We start from the raw sequence: 27,883 nt of genomic DNA on the forward strand, positions 1-27,883 counted from the left end.
AAATTGGATTTCATCATTTCATATTCATCGTTTGAAAATTGGCGAGGCTTAAAACGACAGTCAATTCTTTTGCCTAATTTGCGCAATAAATTTTAGAAAGCCAAGGCGCCTTTGGTTATTTGCTTTGCTAGCTATGTAGAGCCTGTATCCCAGACCCCTAAACGAAAAGGTTAACAGCTTGAAACTATTTCTTTCGGGGCCTGGGACACAGACTAGCTACAAAGCATCTGCTCCACGTGTAGGGTACAAGACTCAATAAAGTGATCGGGTACCCAGGGTAGTATTCTTGGTCCTATATAGTCTGTAATACATACTTTGATACAGAGGGGCTCCTCATTTTATGGTTTAGATCGTGTATTGTGTCGAAGGGGGGGGGGGGGGGGTATTTTGTTGGCAAAATCATTGAATATGATGATTATGATGATGCCGGTCATTACTTTTCCTGCACCACCTAGTAAGTGGCCAATAATTCAAACATTGTTTTCATTTAATAATCCATTTCTATTCATCCATATTAGAGCAAATTTGTGGCAACTTCGGCTGGGGAATTTTCCTTTTCTCCAGTTTCTTTCTCAACATATTCATCGAATCTAATTCGTTGGCCTAATATTACTCCTAGTAATTTAACACTTTTACTTTCTTTGATAGTACAATCATTAACTTGAATTCCAGATTCCTCTAAATTGGATCGCTCTGCTTTGAAAGCTGGAAGTTCGCTTTTATTGCCGTCGAAAACCATGCTTTAAGTTGATATGTCAAAATTCGATGTATTATTTATTCTAATCAGGCTCGGCAAACAAATGTCACTAAGTGTCTCGCTTACTTGTGAACTCACTTTAAACGATTAGAGAGAAAAGAATTCATCCTGCTAAGATAACATTTGTCAATATTTATTTGTTGAGATCAGGAACGCCTGCACAAGTTAGGGCAGGAGTGGCAGTGTTGGTGCTAAGGACAAATCGTAGAAATCTTCTACTAACATAATCGATGGTAGGGTAACATGATAAAATATTAACATGGATATGTGCCACCTAAAGAGAAAATGTTGACGAAGTAATCCATACATAAAAATGGGTATTAAATGGCCTTGTCACTATTAACAGTACTTGGTTTTTATAAAGATCATTGCTGTTATAAATGGGGTGGTTGTAAAATAGGATTGCCCGCTAAGTTTTAATACTGATTTATTCTCCTTAGGTTCCTGGAGTACTCCTGAGAGAACAAGTCTTTCGTTAATCATCTATCATCTTCCCTTGTGACCCATCTTGTCACAGACCGACTTTTCAACTTTTGCATTTTTGTGCTGGTGTCATCCTCTTTCCAATATTTTCTAATAGAAATTCACATAACAAGAGTGGTCCAAGTGGTCATCAATCATCGATAAGATTCTATAATATTTTCTTATGTTTCAGGGCACTTCTTGCCCCCTCTGCCCCTCTACCCCCCTCCCCCCTCCCGGTGTAGGCGCCCTGGCTGAAATACCTATGTTATATAAGTAACTATGTTCTTATACCACTTTTTCATGGGAAATGAATAACTGGGTAGGGTTTGGGGACCCGATCCTCAGTATGCGTTTACGCGGCCTAAGTTGAAAGAGGATTCCAATCAATTTGGGCGTGCACCTTATTAACATATTAAGCACACTGGGAAAATTCAGCTAGGTAATGAAAAAAAATGTTGAATATTGAATAGATGACATAAAATCATCGGTAATATTATTGAAGTAAACCTACAAACAGTCTTCTTCTTCATTGTGGCTTTCAATATGACACAATCCTCAATTTTTCTCTTCAGAACGGCAAAAAAGGCTTTCCCGCCATCAGACGACCAAAACACTTGAGAGTAGGGCATCAAAATTAAAATTGGTTGGGCTATCTTTTCGTTAGTTTCTTCATTCGTTGTTTGGCTGTCTCTGCGCATGCGTAAATTACTGGCCTTGAACAGTGGAACAGACAGATCTTGCGCTATGTAAAGCAGCATGAACAAAGAGGTCAACTGCTACAGGCAACTTTGAAATATTATACAATGAACATTACACTACACCATAAGTATTAAACAGCATCAATACAAATCTCAAATTCTTGAAAAATAAGTTATAACCACAAACATGAAATCTCTGGAAGAGTAACTCCTGAAATTAATTTGTACTTGAGTGCAAATTGTGTCAATATTGTGACAACCCACAACTAAATATTTACCTAAAATCCTAGACCAACACAATATGTACTTTTTTTACTTATTTTCTGCGCACCATTGAAATTACTTTCTAAACAAAGGATTTTAAATACAAGAATGGCGATAAGAGAGGAGTGCTCGTGAGCTGAGTTGGCTCCCTTTGACAACCCATCTCGGCCTCGGCAACAACGCCAATCTTTATTGATTTTCAATAAACGTTTTCTTCGTTTGGCAAGCAGATGAAAAAATAAATTACTAGAAATTTCGGGCTATCAGTTTCTTTATGGGAGGTTGGGCCTAAATTCTCTCGGCAAACTTGTATATTTTTCTTCGGAAGTGACTTGGATTAAGAAGATCGGTAACTTCAACGTTGTCTCTAGCGCCACCACGTTTAAACACTACGAGAGTCATTTGGTAAAATATCTTACCAACTAAAAAAATTTAAGAAATCAATTTTAATATCCCGTTAATGGTCTGAAAAATATCCGCCTCGTTAAATAAATCTATTTCAAGAAATAGTTGAAACTTAATTAAAGGATTGATATCCTAAATAAAACTTCCGGATGATTGCTAAAAGATCTTTGATTTAAACTAAGTTACTGTATATAAAGGTAGTGAATATTCATGTCACTAGTGAACGTAGACACTTGGAAGGTTCTGGACGCTTAGAAAGTGTCAGACGTGGTATAAAAATTCGGCACAGAGTTATGGTCTTGCAACAGTCTAAAAATTATTGAATAGCGACATTTCGTAAATTTGCACCACCCGAGGGGTATTAAATGACCTTAACAAATAAGCTTGAAAAAAAGGGGAACGTGCTTTGCTGTGTATATGGGCTAAAGCGCTGAAGATAAAGTGCAGGTTGACTAGTATACTCTAGTTGAAATTATTTCCTTGTTTAAACAACACTTCTTTTAAAAATACGATAAGCAGCAACGCAACAACCTGGATCCTGTAAGAATAAACTACAAACAGCGCCTGTACAACTTAGAAAATAAATGCAAAAGTTCGTTCCTGCCTTCACTACTCTAGGCAAATTCTAAAAGGGTCTGGGGGAGAGGGCGAATATCTGATGGAGTTTTTTTATCGATGATACCTGAGCTGCAACGACAGGAAAGGCCCTGATTGATGAATAAACAATGCCATTTCAGCTGGCATAAATTGCGTACCAATTAACTACAAATAATTACAACACGCAGATGACGTAACCTTATCAGGATAGTTCTCAATAAAATTGTTGGTATAAAAAATAGCAACTTCCCCATAACACGAATCTGCTTTACTAAGAGGGGTTGCTTTGTATAAGATGTGAGTGTGTTAAAAGCCCTTCCAAAGTAAATTATTGTTCCAGATTAGTTCGAACTACAATTAAACATCGAAGCATTGCTAGATATAGGATGCGACTCAAACTAAGAGTCGTTAAGGTCGAACAAAATTAACAATGTCCTTTTACGACAAATGACAGCATTTTGAACTGGAAAAATGCTTGAGAACATTTAACCTGACGCACAAACCCAGCGGTTCATATTTTCTGAAATATCCCAGAAGCATGAGTTGTGGATGGTGCTAGTGCTTGGAAAGACTATATGCAACCATTGCAGAGTGCAACCTGTCCTTTTATATAGTCCCTACAAGGGCAGAGTCTTGAAAAGGTTGGGCTGTTTGCAGTACAACTAAACATGAGTTTCTCGTCTTGTAACGTACAGACGTTGCCTTGAGAGTTTACAGCAGGTGCCACAAAAGAAGCTTTTCGATCGGTTGATGTGCAGCCTGTGTGGTGTTTCAACATTTGTTCGGTGTTTATCGAAGCAAAATATTTTGGTTCGCAAATCATACCTAAAATGATTAAAATGTAACGATGAGTCAATGAATGTGCGATTATTTGATAATTAGCCCCTTTAAGAAAAAATGTTGCATTCTGAAAATATTTTTTTGAATATTTCTTTCACATCCACAGAAAGGGGAAATTCTGAGAGGAAAGAACACGGGGATAAAATTAAGCAAGAGTGAACAGCAATGAGAAAGAGTGTCGAAGGCGAGTCACATAAAAAGGGAGAATTATTGTATTCTCGTAATTGCATCTTGATTAATAATATTTAGTATCATTTATATATTATTTTTATTATATCATACTGTCTAACTCTATTCTATGTAATTTTGCTACTTAAATTGTGTCAATTTCATTATTTTTGTTAACTAAATAGGGTGCTGGGCTCGAAAATCGTCTCGATTCTCTCAGCATCCTAGGCAATTATACTAATAAAAGCGTTGCTATTTTAATTATTTTAATTTTTTTATACATAGCTAATTAATTATCATAATAAATTGTAAACCAAAATTGTTGTTGCTGAATTACATGAACTTGAATTTGAATTTGTCAATAAATTGTGTGATTTCTTTAGAACCAAAATAGGATTTTGTGTCTGAGATGGTAAATACGGGCGACACAGGGTTAGAAACTGGCCGGTCTATTAGAGATGGGGGGGGGGGGAATAAATCGGAATTAACTAAGTGTCCTATCGATACGTGGCCTAGGATCTCTTTTGACGGCACAAATAAATGTAAGATAGAAAATAAAAATGTAATGTTACTTACCTTGATTTTCACAAACTTCTTTGCACGATAAATTGTCTCGACCAGCGAGAACTTTTCGATTTCGCAATGGGGGCCAGTTATTTTGCACGCAAAAATCTTGATACTTTGTTAACGCATACAGCCTTTCCAAAGTCCCCTCAAAAGTGAATTCGTATGGAAGAGTTGGTTTTATCTGTTAAAAAGAATTGTACCACACTAAGCCAACATAGTATCAATTATTTGAAGATCAACAGATGCATCAGAAAATGAAAGCAGTTCATCGAACGTATTGTATTTCTATTTATTCCGCCAAACCTCACCCTTCCCTCCTTCCCTCCAATAATGACCAATATTTAAGATATTTCCTTTATAACAAAGTAAAGATTCTGATGAAACAGATACCTCACCTGCCTCGTCACCGAGATACTAACTTCGGTCCCACGTCAATGATTACAAACGCAAGATATTTTGTACTACACCAACAACAGACATGTAAATTCAAAAAACAACAAATCTCATAGAGCATACATCAGTTAAGAGGTGTTATTTATTTAGATGAGGATAGTTCGGGTGAAATATATAATATGAATGCAGGGCCCATTTAAAAACTTTTACCAAGGCTAAAACATTGTTCATAAATAGCATTTGATTAATATAATATTTTAAAATACACTTTCCAACACAGTCATATTTTTTGCATTCAACTTCAGCTTGAGGCATCAGCTCTCAAAAAAATCAGTTAACTGTCTACTCTACCTTCGATGAGAAAATGAATAACGATTTATTGGATCCAGTTTTTAAATCTAACGTTCTAGTTTCTTGGCATCTTCGACAAGTTCGAAGTTTTTTTTAATCTTCAATTTCATTTCTTTCATTAATTAACTAATTGTTTTATATATATAAATCAAGTTATAAATGATTCATTCTTAATTGGTTTTTATTCTAAATTTTTGTTAAGTAGGCCTAAATTAGCTTGTACATAAGTTGTACATAGATAACTATATTATACCCGCCTGCTGTAAATAAATTGATTATTATAAAGACTATTCTAGTTGTTAATACGACATTTAGCCCTTAAAAATGGAACTTACCGAGTTATTTTTGATAAATTTCAAAGCAACCTCAAGCTCAGTTCTGTTGTCCAAATTTACTGTTTGCACAAAAGGTTTTCCAATAAAACGAGCGGCATAAGGGTGCTGCGAGTCTAACTTACGGAACATAGGCTTCGATTTGAAAAACTGAGAATTCTCTCGATCTGTTGAAACATAAAATTAACTGAGTCAATCCTACTGCACTGTAAGGTTTTCAGCGCTTACCAACAAAAATCTAATAGACCTAGGAAATCGTGGATAGTGGTGGTGACTTAAAGCCAGTATTTTGCATGGGTAAGCAAAAGCAACATTTTTACTTATTGGGCATGAAGTTAGACAAGGCTTTACAAAGGGGATTTATTCCGAGCCTAAACAAAAACAAGGAAATATTATCCGATAACATTTAACAAAGAGAATACTTTGTAATCTTAGGGCAATGAAATCAGGCTTTAATAGAATTTTGATAAAACTAGGCAATTACATCAAGTTTACCTTTATTTGGATAAGATCCATAGAAAATTTTATGGGGCATCTAAGAAGGGGTGCTTCTCTATGATTAAAAGCAAATGAAATATCGAGGCAGTGGTTAAATTTTCTTGCTAAAAGTAAAATAAATGATGAATGTGGCAATGTTTAATTGCTTGAGTTTTCATGTTGATATGTCTTTTGCTAGTTGAAGAATAAAAAGAAAACACTACCGTATGTTAATCACATAAAACTTCCCTTCAACTTTTGCTGAATCCGCTTCTAAGCTTAATATTCTGATTTTGATTAAAAGTTTTTATTTATTGATTGATCGCTTCAGTAAAAAGGAGGATTTTCAATAGTGTAATAGCGAACTCACTCAACGGGGGTATAAGCTTCGCGTTGATGAAGAAACATCCATTTGCAATGGCTTCCAAGGGGGCGGGTCCTTCGAAAGGAAATCCCATGCCGACAAAGACCTGAGGAATGAAATATGGACTTTATAAAGGCTAAGTCACTGAAAATACAGCGGTTATCAAGGAGTTAAACAAACATCATACTCAAGTGACTTCTCAAAAACTTCCTCAAAATAATTTTTTTGCCATAAATGTTCATAAAAAAAATTAAGCCTTAAAGCAGCTATCTATTTGTAAAATCTAAACTAATATTTGAAGTGTAAATAAACTTTCAATTTCATATGAAATTCATGTCAAAAATATGTAGAGGAGAACGTACACAAAATAGACGACAAACAAATGACAGAAATGTCTGAAAATTCCTTAAATAAAGTCTTTAGACCAGAAGAGTGTCAGCGAAAAAACTTTAGCATGTCTACAAATGGGTCCCTTTGAAAGCATTTTTCAACATTGTACAACCAAAAAAATTCGCATAACAGCTTAAGGTCATGGAAGTAATGAGAACAGATTGTACCTTGGCAGACTTGAGAAGGGTCATTAAATCTTTGCGCTGCAACACACCATGGTTTTTTATATATGAAGGAATGGTAAATTTGCCTTGTCCGTTAGTGCCAACCGTTGCGTGTACTTCGAAGTATTCACTAACAATATCAAGAAAGCGGGTCTTTTGCACATTCTGTGGAATAAAATAAAACAAATTACGATCTTTATAGCAAAAAAATCTGAATCGCTAGCCTATTTGCTATTGCATGCAAACCCATTTACCATTTAGTTAGATTGCGAAACAAATAACGCTTCGATAACATAGATAACACAAGAATGATGACGCAACAACAACTATGCAACCGACCTGCCACATTGTTCGGTGCTTTCCATAAACCAGTGCGATTGGCTTCTTCTCTATCACTTGATTTTCGTTGACTTTTGGACCCACGACGAATCCAAGGAAAGTGTTATCAGGACTGTGTGCTACAAAACAAAATTAAAAACTTTTACAAGTTATGAGGGATTTGCAAGAAAGAAGTTGTGTTATACAGAATCATGATTTGAAATTTTAGTGTCACGCAGTATTATGCAGGGTAATAGATAACAGAAATGTTAACTCCTTTTCTCTCCAAAACAATGTTTGTAGAGTGTGAAATATCTTACAAGTCACACAAAAAGCAATCTTCAATAGCAAACCAAAATTGGTTACAAGATTCCCCCCCCCCCCCCCCCCACCCACCCCACTGGGAAAGAATTGGAGGCTGAATCCGCCCGTTGGTCTTCTGAGACTTTTGACAAACATTGTACGTGGGGCACGTGTTCTTATATGCAGCATTATATACAGCCTACATGTTGAGCGTGATACAGCATTTTGGGCCTAATTCTTTTGCTATAAGAAGCGTCGCTTTTGGGAGTACATTTTATACTCAAAACCAAGATGTTATCTAGGAATTTTGGAAACAAGGACTTATAAAAGAGATGAACTCTTACGGAACATCGTATTGAACTGCTTTAGCTGCAGGTCATGGCTGCCAAACGACGTCTTTAAGGCCTTGTCAGTCAAATGATTAAACTGAGCCTCGGTTCCAAACGAATCAACAATACGAAGTCGACACCTAGGAAGGAGAAATATTAATGAAAGTCAAGCAAAAAAAGATAGAGAAGCGCAAGTCGTGGCAGAATAGATGAAGTTGAACCATTACAGAATAGACGGTAATAGGTTGTAACAACGTCACAACGAAGCACTGTAAATAAAATGCAAGCCAAAGAAACTAAAGCAAAATACAGCAAAAGGCCTTCGGAATGCAACTCTGAAATTCGTCGATTCTTGCCATTCGATAACTGTCCTTTTTGTAAAAATATGTTTGCTTAGTTCAATTACCATATCAATCATCGTGTAAAAAAGGAACAGCTTAAGCCTGTGCGTTTTATCCAAAAACAATCTCGAAATAAGGCTTATGACCAATATTCTTATGAAGCTGCGCTATCTAAATGAACATCCACTTATCAGTTCGCTCTCTACATGCTGGATTAGAGACGGCTTGCATATACAGCCACTTGTAAGGTCCTCAACAGATGCCAGTAAAGCCTCTGAAAAATCGAAATAGCATCGGATTATTCATATCTTTTTTTGAATGAAATAGATGCTTACTTCATTTGTTCGATATTTCCAAGTAGCTGTTTGACAAGAAGAAGGCCAATATAGTCCAGGTAGATGATATCAAAATGTAACGGACTTGTGCTAGGACAGTATGAGCTTGCCGAGGCCCCCAGAAGCCTGAAAACAAAACAACAGACATCAGAATCAAAGATAATTATCACATACTTCTTCCTAAAAACGTCAGCGCTCACGATTTTTAGAGTCATCAGGGCACGTTCATAACATAAGGAAATATCAAATGGTATTTTTGCACGATCGAAAAATAATTTATTGTAACAAAGTGAACATCTTTTGAAGGGGGGTTAGGGGTTGGTTAGGGGTTAAGTAGTTGAAAGCCAACAAGCAAATTGCAAGCTCTCCCCTGTGGTCTAGTTCGATTGGCATTTGGGTATTACTATTAAAACGCAAAAAGGGTTCAAGGATTCAAGAACCTACACGTTGTTTTGACCGAGCTTTCCATGTTTAAGAACGTATTTTTCATCTCAAAGCATTGTCCCCTTAACCACATATTGTCAAGACACACCCCTAAAGCAAGGTACCAATTGGTCATCAAAACACGACATTTAGAAAAAAATCTAACGAAAGAACCTTTGAAAAAAAATTTAAAATAAGACCATGAAAAGTCTAACTTTTAAGAAAGTAGGTTGTTCTTTGCAGGATTCACTGATCACCTTATGACAAATGGTTAGCATTTAGATCAGGCTTTGATGTGAAAAGTTTTTCATTTCCGTGCTATTCGTACTGCAGACTACACGAAGTTATCAAAGAAATTATCTCAATGGTAATAACTTAGAGCAAATTGATATAAATCAGCGCATACCTTTTGATTTGGTTTTTCTCAACAGACACTTTGATATCATGGCCAAGCAGAAAGCTAGAGGCAATCAGGTCACTCCATTGCACAAGCTCACCCAAAGGTCCTCCAGAGGCTGCATTTTCGCCAAAGTGATACACTCCTTCATCCGCAAGCAGTCCAATGAAAATTAGAATCTTCAAACAAAGAGAATGATACGTGATTTAGAAAAGCAGTAGGTATCAAGCTATTTGATTAACTATCATTGCATAAATTTTTTCGGTGGAGCTAATGTGTAAAACATCAAAACATAGAACATCCTGAATACAGGATATTTTTACGGTGGCTTCGAAAAAAGCCCTTGAAATATTATAAGGGTGCAAAAATGATGACCGTGCATTGGAGGTGGAGATAGAATCTCATCCCAAATTGACTTCTGCTACCAAATACCTAAAACATTTTTGCAGTAACATAGAGAAATCCAGAAAGACATTATGGTTTGTGTTCTAAACTAAAGTCAGTGCTCTAAGCGAGTTTTACGTGACTATATACGGTGCTTTACTTGAAGACAAAAGTTTATTTTGATACTAAGCTTATATCAAATTCAGTTGCATTTATAGAAGTTCAGTTAAAAATTGAGATGCAAAAATGGATGGAGTTCTACACAGCCCGAGAAGCAAAAAATAAATATAAATCATTTACGTTATAATAATTTAGCCTCTGAATTCTTTTCGTGCAAATAACAACTCTCCTAAACCTCTCAATGCCCCAGTTCTATGTCAGGCAGTTATCTTATACCTAAGTACAGAACTGGACTTGAGAAAATATACCGAAAAAAAACGCGAGCGAGTGACACGGCTTTGGGCTCAGATTTGAAAATGTGATCTGGTAACTCAGTTGGTGAGTAACGACGTGCAGTGTTGCTGCTCGATGGTTCGAGTCTGTCGCACGGTTGAATTGTTGAAAATTGAATGGAATTGTTGGGGAGACGAAAGAGCGAACATCTTAAAATATGTGAGGTAACCCTTCGTCCTGTCGTCAAAGTGCATGCAATTATGATTTTCTTCCATGCGCATTCTCTTTGACTCTAGGATGGAGGGTTGCCTCACTCACCAAAAGATTTAACTGTTTGTCTCTCAACAAGAAAGTGTTTCACATGCAGTGCGATCTGCAGCTACAGAGTTTAATAATTACAGGGAAAAGACGAAAATTGGTGAACACGCGAGGTTACGTAATTTGGATTAAAAAAGATGCAAATCTGTTGTCATATGAAACCAGAATCTTAAAATATACATCATTTTGGGGCATTTGCGCTTAAAATTAAGCTCTTTTCTTCTAAATCATGTTATTATCTTTCTGAGACAGTGGTTTTTGTTTTACACTCACAGTACCACAAATGATTAACCTCCAGGATAAAATGTTACTTTCGTGGCGATTAACATCGGAAATAAACGCGCTTATACGAAAATACATCTGCTCAGGGATCTTCCTTGATTACATTAAAACTCAACAAAGGGAAGAACGACCAATTATACGATGACAAAGATGTGAAGAAATACCACGATTAAATACTAAAAATTTCAAGAAAAACAGTAAAATGTAGTCTTTTATTTCTAAACTAGAAATTGGGTGTAAAGTGAAAGCATTGATAAAATAAAGCCTTTTACCATCAGACAATCTCCAGGACCAAAGGAAGTAATTAGTTAAAGGGGGAATGTAAATTCAGCTGAAACCAAAATTCAAAATAAAAACTAAAATGAACGTTACAAGTTACATAATTTTACCTTCTTGAAATAAATTATATAACGCAAGTTACTTCATAAATAAATAATGTGGCGACTAATGGTAAACCTCTTTACCCGTTCTAATAACACATTTGTGGCATATAGAGCATTTAATGTCGTCATGGACACCCCAAAACAAACTATTTTTTATTCCAGAAAAAGATTTGTGTTTTTCAGCATTTGTCAATCTAAAGAATATTTACATAAATCGAAATTGCCTACCCTTTTCCTGGGATAACTTTTCAACGGTCGCTTTTTCTCAAGTTCAGCACGTGCATTGAGCCAATTTTGCCACGTATAAGTCAGCCTGGTTTTGATCCAGCTGTACTTGTGTTTGTTTGGATCTTCCAGTTTTGCTAGCAAATCTCGGATGCCTTTTTGCTCTAAATTCTACGAACAAATCATCGGTGTTAGAAGATAATCAATTATCAAAACAATACTTACATTTGAATAACTTCACACTCTTGCATAGCAATGAAGCAAAAATAAACAAAATTTTAGTTCTTTACAAAAAGTTTCACAAAATTAAATGTCAATTTAAATTTAGGAACTAAAACCCTTTTAAACTGCAGGACTGGTCCTTAATGGCTAGATCAATCATTAAGCAAGTTTGCCTTAGGGAATCGTAAGCCAAGGAAGCTCGCAATCTCTATAACTTCCTTCAAATATCCAGGATTCGAAAGGGGCCTAAAGCAGTCGAAACAAAATCAAATTGTGCTACAAAATTATATTTAAAAAAGAATCAACCCAAACGGTAAAAGAAATAAGAATGAAAACTTAGTGCCTATGCTGTAAAGTTTTAAGCTCGATTGACTCCACGCCGTGTCTATGAAACCGGACAACGTCTTTTTGATATTGTATAAGTACTTGGTAGAGCATACTGTACAGGATTTGAAGAGTGATACAGGGACTAATGTGTTATTAGTGATAACAGTGTTATCCATTAAGGTTGAAGGGGAAAACAGGCAATTAAAACTTCCGTTTAACTGGCAGATATCACTAAAGATTAATAAATTAGTGCTTTGATACTTACTGGCTGCTCTTCAACCTTAAGTGGGACAGTTGGGGTCGGACGACGGGATCTGCCTGGTAGCAAGGGACACCAGTGCTCAACCTGAAAAATAGTCATTCGTTCAAATTTATAAACTAGGGAACGAGCAGCCTATATATAAAATAAATGACGGGAAATTTCTGACAAAACAGAACATAAGTGGTAATGTCACTTTGTTTACAAAAAAGAGCAATAAATTTAAAAAGAAATAACACTATCAAAACATTTAGGGAGATAAATGCTATGAAAAGGTTATCAAGAATATTTCCAAAGAGTAAAGCCACATAAGTGATATCTCTCAAGCACATAGCTCATTTCAAAATCTCTATTTCAATTCTACTGATTCAGAGGTTAGTCTCCAGAATTCCAGCCTTTGGTTCTTGAAAGGTAATCTTTTTAAATGTACGTTGTTACAATGGCTGAATAAAGATTTTTAAAATAGTGCACAAGATTTCCCAAAAGATGCAAAAAGAGTCAGTTGTGCATCCTCTATAGAAAGCTGTATTTAACTTACCTCACTTAGGTATATTATAAAAGAGCAAATTGAACCATTCACGCCGTAATCTGCATAGCAGCGATCTAATTTCCAAGAATTTCGCATCCACTGCAAAGAGAAAATTCGAACAATATTGATTAAATACAATAAGCTTCACAATATCAAAAAATATCGCGTAATGAAATTAACTTTGTATTTCGGAATTCAACAAAAACCTTTTATACTTACGGCGATTTTTTCTGCACAACTCGGAAAGGAGGGATCTTTTGGGATTTGGCATGAGAGTTTTTCCTCTTTCTTTCGACCGTCCAGAAGGGGGCACCAGTCTTCAACCTGTGAGAAATTTGTGATTTTATCGGACATATAAAACGGACGGACAGTTAGACGGACAGATAAAAAATATATGAAAATTCAGCGAATCAATAACGTAATCGACAATTTGTGAAATACTTCACAGAGGATTTGCTTGGTTTTTTTTAATTTTTCAACTGTAAATATTCTGATTTATTTGTAAGAAACATAATCACAGCCTTCTAGATTTGCGCAGTTCTTAAGTAAACGACATAGAAAGATTGTTCAATTTCAAATCAAGGACTTTCTCAACATTGTGGACGTTCTACGTTGGAGTAGATGAAAATGTTATGATATGTTGCTCATTATCGGATTCGAGAAGGAATGTAATTCATCCCGAGTACTTTCTGCGCGTGGGAAGACTTGCTAACAAATTTAGGATCAATCTTTTGGTGGTACAAAACTTGAAAATGGCTTTGAAAAAAGCAAACATTTAGTAAACTAAAGCTTTTCGTCTGACACTCTTCAGAGTTTAAAACGTCAGAACATAGACCGAAAACTCTACGCTAGGAAATATATATGCCCAGTTGTGGATCGAAATAGGCCAATCAGACTCTGAAGAGAAGAGACGAAAAGCTTTAGTTTACTAAATGTTCAAAGCCATTTTCAAATTTAGGATCGCGATTTACCTCACTTAAAAAATGAACAAACGAGCAGACACTGCCATCAACACCCCGGCTTGCATAATATGGGTCGGACTTCCAGTATTGTTTCATCCACTGAAAAGAACGAATGCACAATTATCAATTATGAATAAGGAAATCAACCGCACAGAGCTGTACTTTGCAAATTTTGCTCAATAACAAGACCATTTTTCTACATTCGAAAAACGAGTGTGGCGATTGAAGGACCATAAACGTGTAAAAAACCTAATTATTCAGAAGATTTAATAAAATGCCTAATCCTAAAACAAGGCGAAAATAGAATGCGCTTACCGCTACTTTAGCAGTACAATGTGGGTAGGCGTGATCATTGGGAATGACGCACTCTTGATTGATTGCTTTCTGTCTCTCCCCGCGTCCCAGGGGCACTTTCCTTTTTATAAAGGTTTTAGGGCAGAAGCTTTCGACCTAAAAAGAATAATACAATGAGACTTTGTAAATATGAAAATGTATTACCTTAAATAACTGCAGCGTTAGGAAAAGTTGAATGAAAACTTTTATTTTGAGTTTTATTTGGGTTGGATCCAGCAATGTGATGTGTCCTCGTTTACAGGTCGCATGGAAATGCAAGTTAGTATTACTGATTAAAAAAAGGTGAAAATGATTTAAAAACAAACGTTTGGATCATTGTAACAAGGAGATTTCAAAAGCAACTTTAGCGGAGATTTAGGCCACCGAAGCAAACGTCTGCATTTCTACTTCTTAAAACTTTGCATTTAAAGCGAGACTGATTATGAAATGCCTGGTTTTGTCTTGGAGGGGGATGGGGGAGGGGGTTGTATTTCACAACTTAACGAAAATAAATGGCACTAGCAGAAGCAATGAGTTAAATGGTAGAATTGTGAATATCATTACTAAACATGAGTTCATGTTGCATTTGAAAAACAGTCCAGGTATATATAAGATAAATATGGTCAGAGAAATAAGCGTGTAACACTCGAGTAGACTGGACGGGGGAAAACGATACAGAAAGTATTCCACTATAAAAGCAATGATTTGGCCTACCACTTCAGTTCAAATACTTAAATTTGAAATAAAAAAGTTTGCTTCTTGTGATGCTAAGTGGTATGCCTTTTTTACATTATTAAGCACCCTTCCTAAAGATAAAAACATTGAGTACATACCTCACTAAGATAAGTCAAGAAGCTGCATAACGAGCCGTTGACACCACGGTTTTTGTATTTCGGGTCGGTCTGCCAGTTTTCTTTCAGCCACTTGAAAAGATAGGGAAAGCAGTTACGATCAATAAACATAGGATAGGTGGGTTGCTGACTCAGTGGTTGGCGTCACGGGCACAGATGCAAGGGTCTAGGGTTTAAGTCATTGCAATGACCAGACTTTCTCTTAGGGCGTGGAGAGCTAGTTCACTGCTATTCCAGGTGTAGGAATCACAAAGTGTCGTCACACAGGAGAAAGTACCAAGACACTGCTCGATAAGCAGGGCTTTTCAGTGTCCTAAAACCTACCTTTGGATGGTAGGAACAGATCCAAATTCAAAATACTAATAAGGAAAACGCGCATTTCTCAACAAGTCAAAATATAAAACTAACAGGTCAAATTGTTGAAAATTTTGCCATTCAATGCTGTAGCATAAACATAAATGTTCTGCAAAGTAAGCCTCGAATGTCATAGCAGCCGCGTTAAGACAAATGGAAATGGGACAGAAAGAGAGGGATAAAGCAATACCGTTTGAAATCTGCAGTACAGCTAAGAGCTAGGATTCAGCAGCAACAATGACAGAATAGCATAAAGGGTTTGATAAAAAGGCAAAACCACCACATAAAGCTTAAGTTAACACTTATCAATAATTTATTAGCATTGGTTTATTAGCAAAATATGGAAATACACATGAGCTTCTAGAAACAAGAGAGCTTTTATAGAAACTACCCATGTTACTTGAATTTCAACATCATTTGCAAAATAACATTTCCTTCATCAAAAACCTTTGCCAGGTGTGCTAGAACTTGCTTACATATGTTTGCCGCAGAAATGGCATTACGAAGAAATGAATAGACTAAACACATTCGTTTTTTTCCCACCATTTGAAATCCATGGAAAATCAAGAAAAATTGTCAAAATATTAATGATTTACAACTATTTGAAATCCGTGTTTTTAAGACTGAGGTAATGCGAGGGACAAATCAATTAAAAAATAGACAAAATATTCATGATTCACCACAATTTGAAATCCGTGCATTGAGATTCAGGTAATTTGTCAATATTTGGCGCTTAATACGGCATGAAGGGCTAAATCTGAATTTTATAACTCTAGATGGTGCAAAATGTTTAGATACAAAAAAAAGCAAAACTATATTGATGTAAAGCAAAAGTTTAATTCTATTCATTTCAAAGATTTCAAAGCTTTCATTAAATCAAGACGGTAGTATGATGACTTATTTTAGGAGTAGCCAGGTGATGTCAATAAAACAATTCCTGTAAACATTATTGAGCAAATAATAACAACATAGAATTGGACTTGTAAATAGATCATATCTCAAAGATCATATCAAATAACGTACCGACACTTTCTGGACACAGTTTGGGAAATTTTGTTCAAAAGGCAATTCACACATCCAAGTGAAATCACCATCTGAGAAAAAAAAGCAATGTCAAATGCAGAAAATTGCAGTAGAAAATGCATATCTATTAAAGATCGGAAGATATCACTATATTAGGTAAATGAAAGACATGCTAAAAGATATCGCAACAAAGATTATCAGCTCTTAGTGACCTTATCCATAAGATGCCGGGGAAATTTTGTTGGTTTCGGAAACTTTAAGATCGGCAATGCTAGTGCAATGCCGAGAAAAGTAAACTGGCTTTCCTGCGAGCCATAGCATAATAAAAATACTACCGAAATTTAATTACACATGACGATCTAGATAAACGGGTTGAAAAGAAAAAATATATCCTGGAAAAGTAGCCGTTCCTAAAACATATAACCAATTTCGATATTTTATTACAGCGCGTCTTTTGATCTGTGATCACTGTTCTTACTCGCTTGTAATTTAACTCTTACTGTGTCACGTGATTTTTTCACTCTACGTCTTGTCAATCATTTACTAATATTTCAATCACACTACGAAAATTTCATCACGTGACACTTTCTGATCATCTGCTCTTCAGCTGCAAAGTAACACAACGTAAACTAAAATTTCCAATAAAATAAGCAATAACAAGATAGTTCTTCCACCAATGAACTATCAAGAGTAACAAGACTAAATCTGTCAAACGATTGTCAGACAAACCTGATTCATTTGCCCTCGATCCAATTGATGAGTTAAGAATGGCGATCTGTTGGGTCATTTTGGCAAACTGTGTTGTGCTATTTATAATGACGTAGTGGAGGTCATCTTCGAGGTTCTTTATACGGTCTAACATGTTTTGGAGAAGAAGAGATGTGGCCTTTTTCATCTCAGCTGAAATTATGATAAACAAATCATCAATAATGCCGTTTGAAATTGTGATAAACAAATCAATAAACAAGTCATAAAAGTTCTCATAGCATCAATATATTTGCATTCTGCAGGGACACTGTCTCAAAACTATCATGCAGGAACTAGAACAACTTAGGCACGCTCAAAACAACTATGACTAAGTTCGTGGTACCGTCAGCTAAAGACCCCTGCTCAGGACTCTAATGGCAGGAAAGAAGATACAATTGAGAAACAATATAAACACAATAGTTTTGAGACAAATGTTTACAACTGCCTTTGATATGGTAATTCCTTATTTCGTCTAAAACAGTGGAAAGGTACTAAATGGTCTGAATTTTACTGATAACGATACTGAGATTTATATGAAACTTGGCAACGAGAAGTTCCATTTGGCGGCAGGTTTTTGTAGATTAAAAATAAGTATTAAACAATAATATGAAAAACCAATCATATTCATCTGTAGATGACATTATCTCTGGGTAAGGAACACAACAGACGAAAAACCAAAATCCTTAAAATTTTCACTTGACAGGAAAAAAATATTTTCATCAGCAAAATCGGCTTTTGCGGCCAAGAATTGCCGAAAAGACCGCAAAGGAGGAGCTAAAAAGCTGAGATCTCCTGTAATGAATTTAAGAAATAGTTGTCTCCTCACCAAGATACAAATCTAATCTAAATCTTAATGAAAAAGTTGGGATTTTGCAGGCGCCTCGTATCTCACATAAAATGTACTTCTACAAGAAACTACCAACCGGGCAAAAACCACATGATATTATCAGAATATTTTATTGATTGATGACGTGGGTTTTTTAAAAAGAAGATAAGCGTGGATAATGTTCGTTGAACACCTATATTTGATGGAATATGATTAACCTTGGTGTAAATGTCTTCTCAGATAAACTGGATTTCTCCTACTTAGAAGGAGCTTTACGATTAAAAAAATATGCTCAGCAAGATGCCTGTCAACTAGAGAGTATTTTACTGACGTGCACGTTCTGATCCAAAGTAAATGGGATTATCTGGGAAATGAAAGACAGCCAAAGAGTATCAAGAAGGGTATTACCCCTGAAAAGGCGGCATCTTCTGAAATATGACGCGCATAAGTGGGTTTGGTATTTACATAAGTTGAAATACTAACAAATAATGAATTCCTGTAAAAATTGGCAAATAAAACGTCACTTGACGCACTGGAAAAACAAAAAGGTGCTTTGGGTTTTGACCGAGGCTTGCACCTTCAAGCCTAAGAACTTGAGCATTGTTCCGGTCAACGTGAATATTTTACCCGCACGTCTAATGAAGCTGTAGCTATTCTTCATACAAAATACTCTTTTGCCTTTTCAAGGCGAAGCTCATTTGAAACACTCTCATGAAAACCTAACTCGTTTTTAAAGCAATGATCCAACCAATGAAGATATTTTCTTCCGCTTTGAAGTCGTATTTTTTCAGTTTTGAAACTGCATCTGTAACTAAAGCTGCAGCAAGTGTCCCTGTCCATTGTGAAAATGAAGGAAAATGATACTAGATTATCAGTTTTGATTGATCGTGTAAATGGGTAGGCCTATCGGAAAAACTGCTGAAAAAACCCTCCGTTGAAACTGATCAGCTAAAACAGATTGTGTATTTCAACCTTTAGAGCTATTCCATGGATATTTTAAGTTAGGTGGTCCAGTGGTAAAGGTAGGAACATTCCTTTCTCAAAAGCTTGTGATCTGTAATTTAATTTAATCTAAGAATAAATTTATCAGCAGAAAATCATTTTAGAAAGAATATTAATCTGAAAGGAAAAGCGAGTCAGGTCAAAAATAACACCATTGCTTCGTTTCTGAAACCATACGACAAAACAGTTTGTGGGAAAAATAAGTCAGGTCGCACAGCTATCTTACTAGAAACGGGAAACGACTTTCTGTTCGTGGGTTGATCAAATAAGAATTGGCTCAGTATCAGGAATGGCATATACGTCTTCTTATGCATCGACATATTTCTAGCCGTGCTGTTGCTGGCAACATGCAAATAGATATGGTACTAAACAGGATTTTGATTTGTTTTTCATTTTGAAGTAAGACAACCTCTGCTATGAAATCCTTTCATCAAGTCAATATTCAGGGACCTGAAGACACCCAGAACTGCTGTTCTGTAGCACGTATATCCCTAAAACTGCAGTGCAAAACAAATAAAATAAATCAAAGCTTTTTAAATAGCACTTTTTTATTTGGAACGAATTCACAAGTAGAACCATAAAGCTAATAACATATTAGACAGATATCCAGTCTATTTTGAAGAGAATAACAAAATCGAGGCTAACCAAGGTGCATTCCTTTTAGCTACAATTAGCCTGAAAAAGACGGGGGTCGCAACAGAAAATCCTGGGGACCTATCGTGACAGACCTCGAGCTTTAAGTGCAATGTTCAGGTAATTCACTATTAAATACAAAACTCAAGGCCTAAGAAAGATTCAGTTAGATTATCCACCGGTCTTAGAAAGATGCCAACCATCAACAACGAAAAAGATCCGATCAGAAAAAGAGTCTTCTTATTTTGCAATATTCTATTGAGAAGAAGCGTCTTTTTGCAATAAGCTTTTCTTGATTTGTCAAACAATATATCTAAGATTAAAGTGGTGGGATGTAACTGTCAACCATTGCGTTTGATGGCATCGTCAACTTACTTCGCGCTCTTAAAACAGTAGGTAATTTGCGCTTTGGCTGATAAGCGTTTGCTGTAAAAACAAAACGGGGAAGACGAAAGAGAGGGAAAGCAAAGTTTCTCGTGAGAGGAGTACCCAAAGAGACAACATCCTGCGATGAGTATAGCATTACTACGATCCCTGCCAAAACTGCAAAATTGTTGGAACTATCTCGTCATCTTTTTCCTTAATGTCACCCCCCTCCCCCTCCCCTCTACACAAAGTGTCAACAAAGGGAGGAGGGGACAGAAATAGTGTATCAGATGTTTAGCGCAATTTTCATCTTCCGTTCCTAAATTATTCAAGGGGGAGGGGATCTGTCCACTTGAAATAGGAAAAGGAAGGGGAAAATATTTATTTAATACAAGGGCAAACTCGGTTTTCCGTACACTTCTAATGGCCATTCTTATACTGTTATATAGATGAAAAAAGATGTAGAGTCGGACTTGATAACAACATTTTAGCCTTCTTATCGCTTTGTTACTATAATTCGTGTTTTGTTGAAGAGGGTTTATCTTTGCTTGAACCTTACTAGAAAACATGTAGATTATTCACAATGATAAGCAGCAAAAGTGAATCCAAAAGTAGCAGCTTCTATTGTTTGATTGGTTCTATTGGGCTTAATAAACCTGAATCTTTTTAATAAATCAGGAAAAAAGATCTTTCTGATTTCATCTCTTCTATAAAATGTTTTTTCTCGTTGATAGATAGTTTGTTTTTATTGCAAATACGAATTTCCATCCGGCTGCTGTTTATAGTCTTGTGACTCTGATAATTCGCTTTGAACTCTCGTTTTGAAGACCTATTGTGAGTAAAAATAATTTTGCAAAAAGACGATTGGCTTATGAAAACACCGGCTGAACAATAAGTGATCACATGACCCTTCAGGTGCAAATGCAGTTGCCTTTATTTTCCAAATCATTCCAGAAAGTAAATATAGCCATCACGTGACTTTTCTCTACTCGGAAATGTTCATTCGCTCTTTAACAGAAAGACATCAAGGACACCAAAACGATCACCAGTAGCGGTAATAATTGTATATGGTTATTTCATTGGATGGTTAACCACCTGCATAAGGTCAGGTCACTCTGTTCTATTTCACTGCAGTACGACTTGAATCAACTGAAAAGCAAGATGTTTCTATTCAATTGACATCAACGACGAAGTACCACACCGCATGGAAAGAAGATGTGGAACCGAGCAGAACGTGCAAAGCACAAAAACCGGCTGTTGTCAATTTTCGTAACCAGTTGACAAAAACAAGAATAAATAATTCAAAATTTGAGTTTCCATTCCCTTCCACCATCTACAACTCATGATCAGTAGTGTAGCAATTGGGGGTATGGATTAATTTGTCGAGAGGTGAGGGGGCATCTCCCCTCAAAAGTAAGAAAGATGATTTGCCAAAAAAGTTGGAATTTGCCAAAAGTTGTACAGCCAATAACCGGGTTATTTAAAAAATATACAAGGGAAAACATTTTCAAAAAGGTACATTTCCCAACATTTCACGAATTTTAAAATTTCATAAGGTACTCACATGGCTCTAGACTTCGTCCTTCCAGTGGGGGTCCAATGTGATTAAAGGTGTGTTCTTTCGCTAATGCTGATATGTAATTTTTTGACAATTCAATAATCCGTTGTTTGAGAACATCGCTTTCCCTGTGTTGCGATTCTTCATAGACAACTGTTAGACGCAGAAGATACAGTCCCCATGCTAATCCAAGAAGTATCAGAAGAAATCCTAATTTATGAGATGTGGCAAGCTTGCCTGCTTTTCTACCGGCCGGATTCATGTCTAAAAAGCAAACACAAAAATACAAAATTATACAGATATGATGACAATTCGTGTAGATTACGATGCTTTTTACCATCATTTGAAGCTGTTTCTTGAAAACCCTTCTGTCCTACTTTTCATCTAAAGAGCAGGATGCTTTCTCTATCTCAGCGAGGCCAATAATGTTGCTTTGGAAAAGTAATTTAGTTTCTATAGCGAAACAGAAACAAAAACTTCACAAAACAACATTGCATGTTTGAACTACTCCGAATATATCATTGTGGAGTTCTTACGATTGGCTGAAAAACATACTCACTCAAATGTGGAATTTGTCATACAGGCATTGCCAGTTAGTTGAATACAACCTGTTTTGCTGCTCAGCTTTATGACAGGTAAAAGAAATTGATAACGCAAACGCGATTAATCAGTGGTCACATAGCAACCCGTAAAAATATATAAATACAGATATGGAAGATGTTCGCCAAAAGAGCTTATCATATGCATATGTAGCACATGAGCTCTCACTGTATCACTTCCAAAGAAACAGATGGACAACGCTTTTTAGATTTGTTTAATAATGTATGTCTTAACTAAATTCACTTTCGTATGAAATTTAGATTCACAGATGGCTTGACGCTAACGATATTTGTTTTTATCGACTTTAATGATCCAAACGAGGCCAAAAAGCACTCTTTCTACTCCAAGTTACTACACTTTTCAAGCCAGTTAAATTAAATTTCCCGATTAAAGAAACCCCTTCTATATGACAATAAATTCGAATCAATTATCCGAATCATTTAAAGTATGGGGAGTTGTAAACATGCAGAATTTTGGTGTCATCTTTTTTCCCATTTCTCGGGTGTATTTACTTTATGCTAGGGTGTCTAGAACTGCTCATTTTCTTCACTTTTGTTGGAGAATATCCTGATCGTTTTGGTCGAAAATTTTTAAAGCTGCGATGGGTCTAGTCGCAGCGGCCGATTCGTGATTTATTGCAGCAGAATTCAATCAATAAAATGTGTCACAAATCGTCAAGTCCATCTTTTCCAACCGATTACGATGTTGTAATGGGAACAAAAATATTGCAAATTGCGTAAAACAACATATCGTCCTCTCATTAAATGAAAATACCAAATTTCCCGCGATAAACAGGTTACTCAAGTGCCTCAATAGCTGTAATAGAGTAGGCTTAATAAAATGGCTCAAAATATGCCACTTTTTTCCACCAAATACAAGGCAATTAATGATCAACTTGGTACTCCAACACCTAAGTGTGATCTTGCAAATGTTTTCTTGAACTTGTCATGTCGCGATTAACAGAACCTGTTACTAATTTTTCTGACAAACTTCTACAAGCCTCATAAAGGTTCTAAAGCCGCGAGACTGTCCAATTAAAGTCAAAAATTTTTACTTTTGAAAAAGTAAATTCTCTGAACCTTTTAGTTAAAAGTGTTGCCAACAGTTTGAAAAATGATTTGATTGGTTGTTAACTATAAAAAGACGCCTAATGGTTTCACAAAAGTGGTTTTATTTTCGATCACCACGTTGTTTACAACGCGGTCACTTTTTTCTAATTTATAAAACTATTTATTGGACCAAAATAAGTACAAATAATGACAGAAAACTGCGAGCAATAGCTTACAACCGTTTCTTATACACGCCACACTGTGAACAGACTTGTCTAAATGCATTGAACACTTGCAGCAAATATGTAAACAGTAATCTCAACAACGCATAGAAAATGTATGACTGTTTTGCTAGGTAGACAAATGTATTGAAAACTGTTGAACATAAATTTCTGAAAGTAATTAAAGTACCTGTCACTAACCACCCTACTTCTCATTTTAGTAACTTAAGCTTGAATTATGCATATGTTTAGCAAGGATGATTTGTCCTTGTATGCCCTTGATATCAAATATGACAATTCCACATTAGAAAGCACTCAATTTTACATGGTTTCAATTTAAAAAGCAAAATTTTTTGCGTTTTTCATAGACGCATAATGTAAATAAAGGTTTAGTTGACTCCACTTAAAGTCATTTTGCTTCAAGTTTAATTACAATTTACAGTCATATACAATTGAGATCAAATAAAACAAAATTGTTTAATTAAGCTCTATTTACAGTCACATTCCACATACTGTTGTAGTTTTTTAATCAGTACCTGATTTGACTATAACCTGATGCTACTGTACTGGGCATTGTGGCTGAAAAGGTAACTTCCTATGATCTAAGTGCTTAATTTTTACAACTGAAAACAGATCTCAGTCTAAACAGGATATATGCAAAAATTCTAACAGAAGCTACAGTTATTGAATATTGTCTGATATCTTGAAAGTATACATGTAGGCAACCCAAAGTTGAGGGAGGGGGTAGGACTGCTCATTTTCTAGCTGAAGGATAATATCAAGGTTGTAGTATCAAAGAGTATGGCAAGATTTCCAACTTGCCTGAAACTCCCCGCTCCAAAACTTGCATTGGCATCCCTCGACATGAAACTAAACCAATTCTTGGAATCGAGCAATTTGTATCTTCACATTTGGCAAAAATGGATAACAGAATTGGAACCTTCATGTTGAAATTAGTCTGTGCCAAAAATTTAAATTGTGTAGGCCATCATCATCATCATCATCATCAGGTACCATCTTGTATCAGAAGGTTGGCTACCATGACCCTCCAACTATCCCAAAATCTGAGTTTTGGTTTGTTGTCATGGTCATAGATTTGGGCCATCAGGCTGCGAATTACCCTATTTTCAAAATTTAGCTTTTCCTATAAATTTCAATGGAGTTTGTTGCTGTAGTGAAATTTTTTCACTGCAGCAGCAAGTTCCGGTCAACTCTAAAGAAATATCTAAATATTCGAAACAAAGTAACATGCAACCGAACGGTCTAAACAACATTAATTTTTCAATATAAACTAATTTAAAGATGAAGATTTCAATTCTGAAGTCAATTTTTGAAAAAGATCCGTAGATAGTGAGATGCAAAATTGATGACATCAATTTGAATCCATCAATAGAATAGATTACTTCTGAACACTTTTTCAAGCAACCTAAATCCTCTCATAAATCTGATTAAAATATACAACATATGTTATTTGCGCATTTTGAGGAAGTGTGAAAATTACAAAAACAAATGATTGTGTTCACAAACATGATGGCACAGGTGATGTAAAACAAATGATCTTAAGTTTATAGCAACCAAAAACTCCTGACTGTACCAATCATCACAAGCATTACTATGCAGCTTCTAGAAAACCTGCATAGTTATGCATGTCCACCATTTCCTTTCTCGTTTGAAGGAACAACAATAATAAGATTATATAAAACATTTGACTGTACCAATAATATCAAATATGACCTTCAAGAAGTAACAATGATTTTAAATGCTAAATTCTTTGATGCTTTATCATAAATTGGTATGCTTTAAAATATTGGACATTAAACAGAGGTGTAGTGGGAACTGAATAGCAGAGAGTGTGATACGATACATTTTTTAAAAAAACTTTAGCATATGATAAACAGTTAAGGTGTCAATACAGGTGCACTGTTTTAGCACTTCTAAATAAAAAGCTTTGGAATCTTAATCCTAAGTAGTACATGATTTTGGAACACAGAAGACAACAACAACACAGCTGAGGTAGAAATCTAGCTTTCATATTCATATCTTGAGTCTCAAAATGTTTCTTTTTGAAACAAACTAATAATTTTCTAAACCTGAGTATTTTTCATCACTCTTCATGAAGTTCAAAATTAGTTAGCAGCCTTTCAGTTTAGGCAAGTTGAATAGCCTTCTTACCCACTGGAATGCTCAGAGCCAACCTGGTCTATTTTCACATAATTGCAAACAACAAAGTTTACTGAAGTTAAAGTAACTATTTATTGTCACTGTCTCTGTACATGTTACAAAATTTATAACTCTTCACAAAGTGGCTGATCAGTTTTTCCAAAATCTTTTGTTGGGAAATTATGAAAAGTTGAAAGACATTATCACTTTAAAAGTAGGCCTTAATGGGATGCTAGAGGCATTAATTAGTCATTAGTGGACCTAAAAAAGCTCTTAGTAGCCCTTAATTAGTTGCAAATTAGCCATATACTTTTTTCCTTTTGCCTGGACTGATAATGGTCATGTTGATAAATTCTAGCAGAGAGTTCCTAACAAAAAACATTTAAAGCAGAAATCAGATTTCTACAAAAATACTTACCAAGATAAACATTAATTCTAATTGAAGGCAAACTGAAATTGACATACTAAATTTCTCATGGAGTTATTTGACTCATGGAAAATTTCAAAAAAGGAATCAAATGGCAGTAAACTGCTAATTCAATGAGCTGACATGGTGTAGAGCAACATAAAGTAAAATTTTCAAGAAAGCATCATTAATTTTTAACCTTTTTACACCATAAGTGGGTTTTAACTTCTTTATGAACGTGAATGCAGACTACTTTCAATGTTATTTCTTATCAAAAGAAATGTCAACATTCAAATTGTAAACCCTTAATAATTATCGCCTTTAGATGCAAGATTTTTAGGAAGGACAGTCAATTCCATGATATTGAAAACTTTCAAACATAAACATTACAACTTCTTATCATTTCAGGATGTGGATTTTACAAATATTCAGTTTCGCAAAACCATTTGTAGCTTAGCAGAAAATCACAAAGTACTTTTGGGAATTTTTTAATTTTGGCTTTTCATTTACAGAGAATAGTTCTGACCATAGACATCTTAGAGTCACAAAAATTTAACTAATCCTAATTTAACATGTTTCTGCTATGCTAGATAGGGAAAATGTTAACACCCCCCGAAACAGCAACCGCACAGAAACAAATGAAAAAATGGGTTGTTGGGCAAGTAATTGATAGCTTCAAATATAAAGTTTTGATATCTTTAGCTCTTGTTTGACATTAAAAAGTTAATCAAGTAGAGCTTGGACGCATGCGAATTCACGAATGCTTAAGATCGGACGAAAATAACTCAGCCGGAATCTTAGATTTCTTCAAGCAGTAAACTATATGTTCTCTCACCCACTTAGAGCATAATTAGGGATCGTTTCGCGTCGTTAAGGGCCTAAATTAGTATGTCATAGAAACGTTTCGAAGGAAATTTCTTTACAGAAAAGTGACAACACAAAGAAGAACGATGCACCTCAATAAACACATAAAGCAAGACAAAGGGGGAGCAAATAAGATAGGCGGCAAGTTTCTGTAGTATTTAAAGTGTTCATTTTTTTCAAAATATCACTTTTTTCCTGAAACATTCTATTGCCTCATTCGATGCTGCATTTAATTAAACTGATAAAAAAGTAATGCATTGTCGCTCACCTTGAGTATCCCGGCTGCCTCAAAACAATAAATTACTTCCTATTTGAAGCCTATGGCCTATGCTCCAGCTCAAGATATTACCTACAAAGAAGAACTTTTGTCGAGTGTCTCTTCATGGCTGATTACCCCTGTCAACTGGCATTTCGTGTCATAAAGGTACAAATTGAACACATCACAAAACGATTCGTGATAACAATCGGTTTTTGCCGCTTGAGAATGGTGGCAGCGAGTATTCATCCTCAATTTCAAAACTGATTCTTGAACAGACGGGGGTCACAGTCTATTGCCAGGATTTTACTGAGGGCACAGAACAGGGTAACCGGAGAGGGAAAACCATGGGCGGCGCCATCTTTGCATAAAAAACCTTCTTTGCATAAAATGCTTTTAAGAAATGTAGAAAAGAACAAAAGATGATGAGAGGAAAATAATAGTGCAATGAATCCTTTTATCGCTTAATTTCAAAGAAATAAGCAGAGGCCTCATAAAGAAATGATTTCATTTTTGAGACTGGAATTATGTTATGCAATTAGTTTTATGTTTTATTTAGTTTTGTGATATTCAGTTGCCTGTTCTTTTGATGTTCTTGATTGTTCCGTTGTTTGTCACCTTGCCATCAATATTCCGTGTTATTGCATCATCCCATCGCCACTAATGCTGTAA

General features: G+C 35.6%; 1 protein-coding gene across 1 annotated transcript; it reads right to left on the reverse strand.

The window, feature by feature from the left end:
- Window positions 1-1,999: 1,999 nt before the first annotated feature.
- Window positions 2,000-27,480, reverse strand: LOC135681214 (alpha-1,6-mannosylglycoprotein 6-beta-N-acetylglucosaminyltransferase A). The gene is made up of 20 exons (XM_065195548.2): window positions 27,224-27,480; window positions 21,662-21,919; window positions 17,253-17,423; window positions 16,524-16,594; window positions 15,129-15,218; window positions 14,278-14,412; window positions 13,972-14,061; window positions 13,220-13,324; window positions 13,010-13,099; window positions 12,478-12,558; window positions 11,667-11,834; window positions 9,688-9,857; window positions 8,859-8,984; window positions 8,198-8,322; window positions 7,572-7,690; window positions 7,236-7,397; window positions 6,685-6,784; window positions 5,841-6,004; window positions 4,771-4,942; window positions 2,000-4,011 (listed from the first exon to the last, which is right to left on the reverse strand). The coding sequence occupies exons 2-20, from the start codon at window positions 21,915-21,917 to the stop codon at window positions 3,758-3,760; spliced, it is 2,649 nt and encodes an 882-aa protein (XP_065051620.1). The 5' UTR covers window positions 21,918-21,919; window positions 27,224-27,480; the 3' UTR covers window positions 2,000-3,757.
- Window positions 27,481-27,883: the final 403 nt, after the last annotated feature.

Source organism: Rhopilema esculentum, chromosome 12 (genome assembly GCF_057945365.1).
Source record: "Rhopilema esculentum isolate cy_ngs chromosome 12, ASM5794536v1, whole genome shotgun sequence".
NCBI lineage: Eukaryota > Metazoa > Cnidaria > Scyphozoa > Rhizostomeae > Rhizostomatidae > Rhopilema > Rhopilema esculentum.